The sequence below is a fragment of the Micromys minutus genome (assembly GCF_963924665.1).
Source record: "Micromys minutus genome assembly, chromosome: 26".
Lineage (NCBI taxonomy): Eukaryota > Metazoa > Chordata > Mammalia > Rodentia > Muridae > Micromys > Micromys minutus.
The window spans coordinates 33,434,109-33,437,674 of record NC_137961.1 but is presented as its reverse complement, the minus strand read 5'-3'; the positions used below and the strand labels follow the sequence as shown (position 1 = coordinate 33,437,674).

The following is a 3,566-nucleotide window of genomic DNA, read 5'->3' as shown; positions in this document are numbered from 1 at the left end:
AACAAGTATGTAGAAGCTCAATTTGGCAACAGTTTGTAGGGGCTGATTGGCTCCGGATAGAGCAGGGGTCGGTGAAGAGGGTTTTGCAATAGCGAAGTGTAAAGCAAAAAGAACTGGAAGGTTGGTGGCAACTGGGGCTTGTAATTTAGAGGAAGGGTGCAAGAGGGATTATGGAAGCCAGAGACAGAACTGGGTACTGCTGGGGTGGATTATACCATACCTGCATGATTCCAAATGATGAGGAGGAAATGGGTAAATACAAACCAGACAATGGTTCTGGTGAAATGGGAGTCAGCCTTTCTCTATATTTAATCTGAAACATGAGGAAAACAGCTAAAAGGACACACACAGTTCACTGGAAGCCATGTCCCAGATAGGTGACAATGTGTCCATGACTCCGATCTAATAGTGTTCTTTAAGAACACAGTAGTTGGCAGTGCATTGTGGGCTGGTGGAGGCGAAGGCGAAGGTAGCGGCAGCTGCATAGGACTGGGTGGCGCAGCGACGGCTTGGCGGAGGAGATGGCTTCCTGGAGCGCGCCTTTGCCCAGTCTTGTAGAGTATTTTGAGGACCAGACCTCCTTCCAATGTGGCTATTGCAAGAACAACTTTGGCAGTCGCTCCAATGGCATGTGGGCACATTCCATGACAGTGCAGGACTATCAGGATCTTATAGACCGAGGATGGAGAAGAAGTGGGAAATATGTATACAAGCCTGTCATGAATGAAACATGCTGTCCTCAGTATACAATAAGGTGTCATCCTTTACAGATTCAGCCATCAAAATCTCACAAGAAAGTTTTGAAAAAAATGCTGAAATTTCTGGCTAAAGGAGAAATCTCGAAAGGCAATTGTGAGGATGAGCCCATGGATTCTACAATGGAGGATGCTGTAGATGGTGACTTTGCATTAATGAACAAGTTGGATATAAAGTGTGATCTTAAAACACTCAGCAGTGATCTCAAAGGAAGCATAGAGAGTGAAGAGAAGGAGAAAGAAAAGAGTTTAAAGAAAGAAGGATCTAAAGAATTTATTCATCCACAAGCTATAGAGGAGAAGTTAGGCTCTGGTGAACCATCACATTCAATCAAAGCTCATATTGGTCCTAAGCCAGGTATAGGGGCTGATTTGAGTAAGCCTCCATGTCGAAAAGCAAAGGAAATGAGGAAAGAAAGGAAAAGGCTAAAACTGATGCAGCAGAACTCAGCTGGAGCCTTTGAGGGTTTCCAGGCTCAAGGTCAGCCAGTGCCTTTGTTACTAAAGGCTAAGTCCAACCAGCCCAAGTCACTTGAAGATCTGATTTTTGAATCTTTACCAGAGAATGCATCGCACAAGTTAGAGGTGAGGGTGGTAAGATCTTCTCCACCAAGTCCTCAGTTCAAAGCCACATTTCAGGAGTCTTACCAGGTCTATAAACGTTACCAGATGATTATTCACAAGGATCCACCTGATAAGCCAACGGTGAGCCAGTTTACAAGATTCCTGTGCAACTCACCATTGGAGGCAGAGCACCCTGCTAATGGACCGGAATGTGGTTATGGCTCTTTTCACCAGCAGTACTGGCTTGATGGGAAGATCATTGCTGTGGGGGTGATAGACATCCTCCCATACTGTGTGTCTTCTGTGTATCTGTACTACGATCCCGATTATTCTTTTCTATCTCTGGGTGTCTATTCAGCATTAAGAGAAATTGCTTTAACTAGACAAATGAGAAAACACCACAACTCAGCTACTATTATATGGGTTTCCACATTCATTCCTGTCCCAAGATGAGATACAAGGGTGAGTATAGACCTTCTGATTTGCTGTGTCCTGAGACGTATGTCTGGGTACCCATTGAGCAGTGCCTGCCTTCTCTGGACAACTCCAAGTACTGCCGTTTCAACCAGGACCCACAAGCAGAGGATGAAGGGCGCAGTAAGGAACTTGACCGACTACGAGTGTTTCACAGACGATCTGCCATGCCTTATGGTGTTTATAAGAACCACCAAGAAGATCCAAGTGAGGAGGCTGCTGTGCTGGAGTATGCAAACCTCGTAGGGCAGACGTGCTCAGAGAGGATGCTGCTGTTCAGACACTGAAGGCCTGCACCACAGACCAGCACCAGCCTGCCACAGTCCTGCCTGCGTCTCGGCTCCTGCAGCCTCTCACTAAGTACATTCGTAGAGCTTTTTAAAATATTTTGTGGAATTTTATTTATGAGAATCTTGTGGTTAATATAAAGATTTTAAAATATTCTATGATTTAGTCCTTTAAAAATTGGGACTTACTCTTTTGGAGTTTGCTTCTGGAGCAAAGGATGCTAAACGTCTCCAGTAAATATTCGGGAAAAGGAAAGTGAAGAAGTGAATCTAAGTAATTTCCTCCCAGTTATTGTTTTGTCCTGGAGAACTTATGACACAGAGGCTATTGTTTTAGACCAGTGGTTCTTAACTGTGGGTTCATGACACCCATGGGGCCGAGTGTTAGATAACCTGTGTGTAAGATTCATTACAATTCATAACTGTAGCAAAATTACAGTTATGAAGTAGCAATGAGGGGCTGAAGAAATGGCTCAGCAGTTAAGACTTCTTCCAGAGGTCCTGAGTTCAGTTCCCAGCAACCACATGGTGGCTCACAACCATCTGTAATGGAATCATATGCCCTGTTCTGGTATATCTGAAGGAAGCTACAGTGTATTTATATAAATAAAATAAATAAATCTTTAAAAAAAATGAAGTAGCAATGACATAATTTTATGGCTGGGGGAGGGGTCATCACAATGTGAGGAACTGTATTAAAGGATCTCTGTATTAGGAAGATAGAGAACCACTGGCTAAGGCCCATGCAAGACATTAGGTTTTGCTGGGAAATTCAGGTGGGGTCAAAGGTGAAGAGCACATTTAATCACCAGGAAATGTGCTTTTCCCATGAACCAAAACTCTGTTACTCTGTTTGATATTCAATTCTGCCACTGTTATAGTGTATTATTAATAGACAATCTGTAAAGGAAATGTAAACATTGCAAACATTCACTTTGGGTGTCTGTCCAGGACGGTCCTGCTTATTATGTCTGTTGTCTTGGCATAATTGTTTTCCCTGTTGCTAGTGTTCCCTTGTTCCCCAGAGTTGTCTCAGTTTGGATGATAAAATATAGTGATCCTAAAGAAAAAAAAAAAAAAAAAGAACACAGTAGTTGATGACCTCATGACCCCTCTTCTGTGTGTACCTCTAAAGGGTGCGAAATCACCCCCACCCTCTGCATAGAGATATCTGTGCCTTCCTCCTCACAGCAGTGATCATTTGTCATAGTCAAGATGCAGAAGCAATTGGAAAGATTGCTGATTATAGATAAACTTTGGCATATACACATTTGGAAAAGTGCTCAACACTAAACCTGAATGAGGATTCGCTATTTCCCACATTGACAATGAGCCTAGAGGATATTATGCTAAGTGAAACAAGCCAGATGCAGACATATAGGTGCTGAATGCTCTCACATATGCGTGGTACATATATAAAAATAAAATATATTGAAAAGGAAAACTGAACTGTGGTTACCAGGGGGAAGAGCCTGGGGACCAAGTT

At 43.0% G+C, this 3,566-nt stretch overlaps 1 protein-coding gene across 1 annotated transcript; it reads left to right on the top strand.

Annotated features, from left to right (window-relative positions):
- Nucleotides 1–468: 468 nt before the first annotated feature.
- LOC308437422 (arginyl-tRNA--protein transferase 1-like) lies at nt 469–2,080 on the top strand (the record flags this gene model as incomplete). The annotated part of the gene is given in 2 exon segments (XM_080938519.1): nt 469–1,704; nt 1,707–2,080. Coding segments are annotated over 2 exon segments (1,557 nt in total). The 5' UTR covers nt 469–521.
- Nucleotides 2,081–3,566: the final 1,486 nt, after the last annotated feature.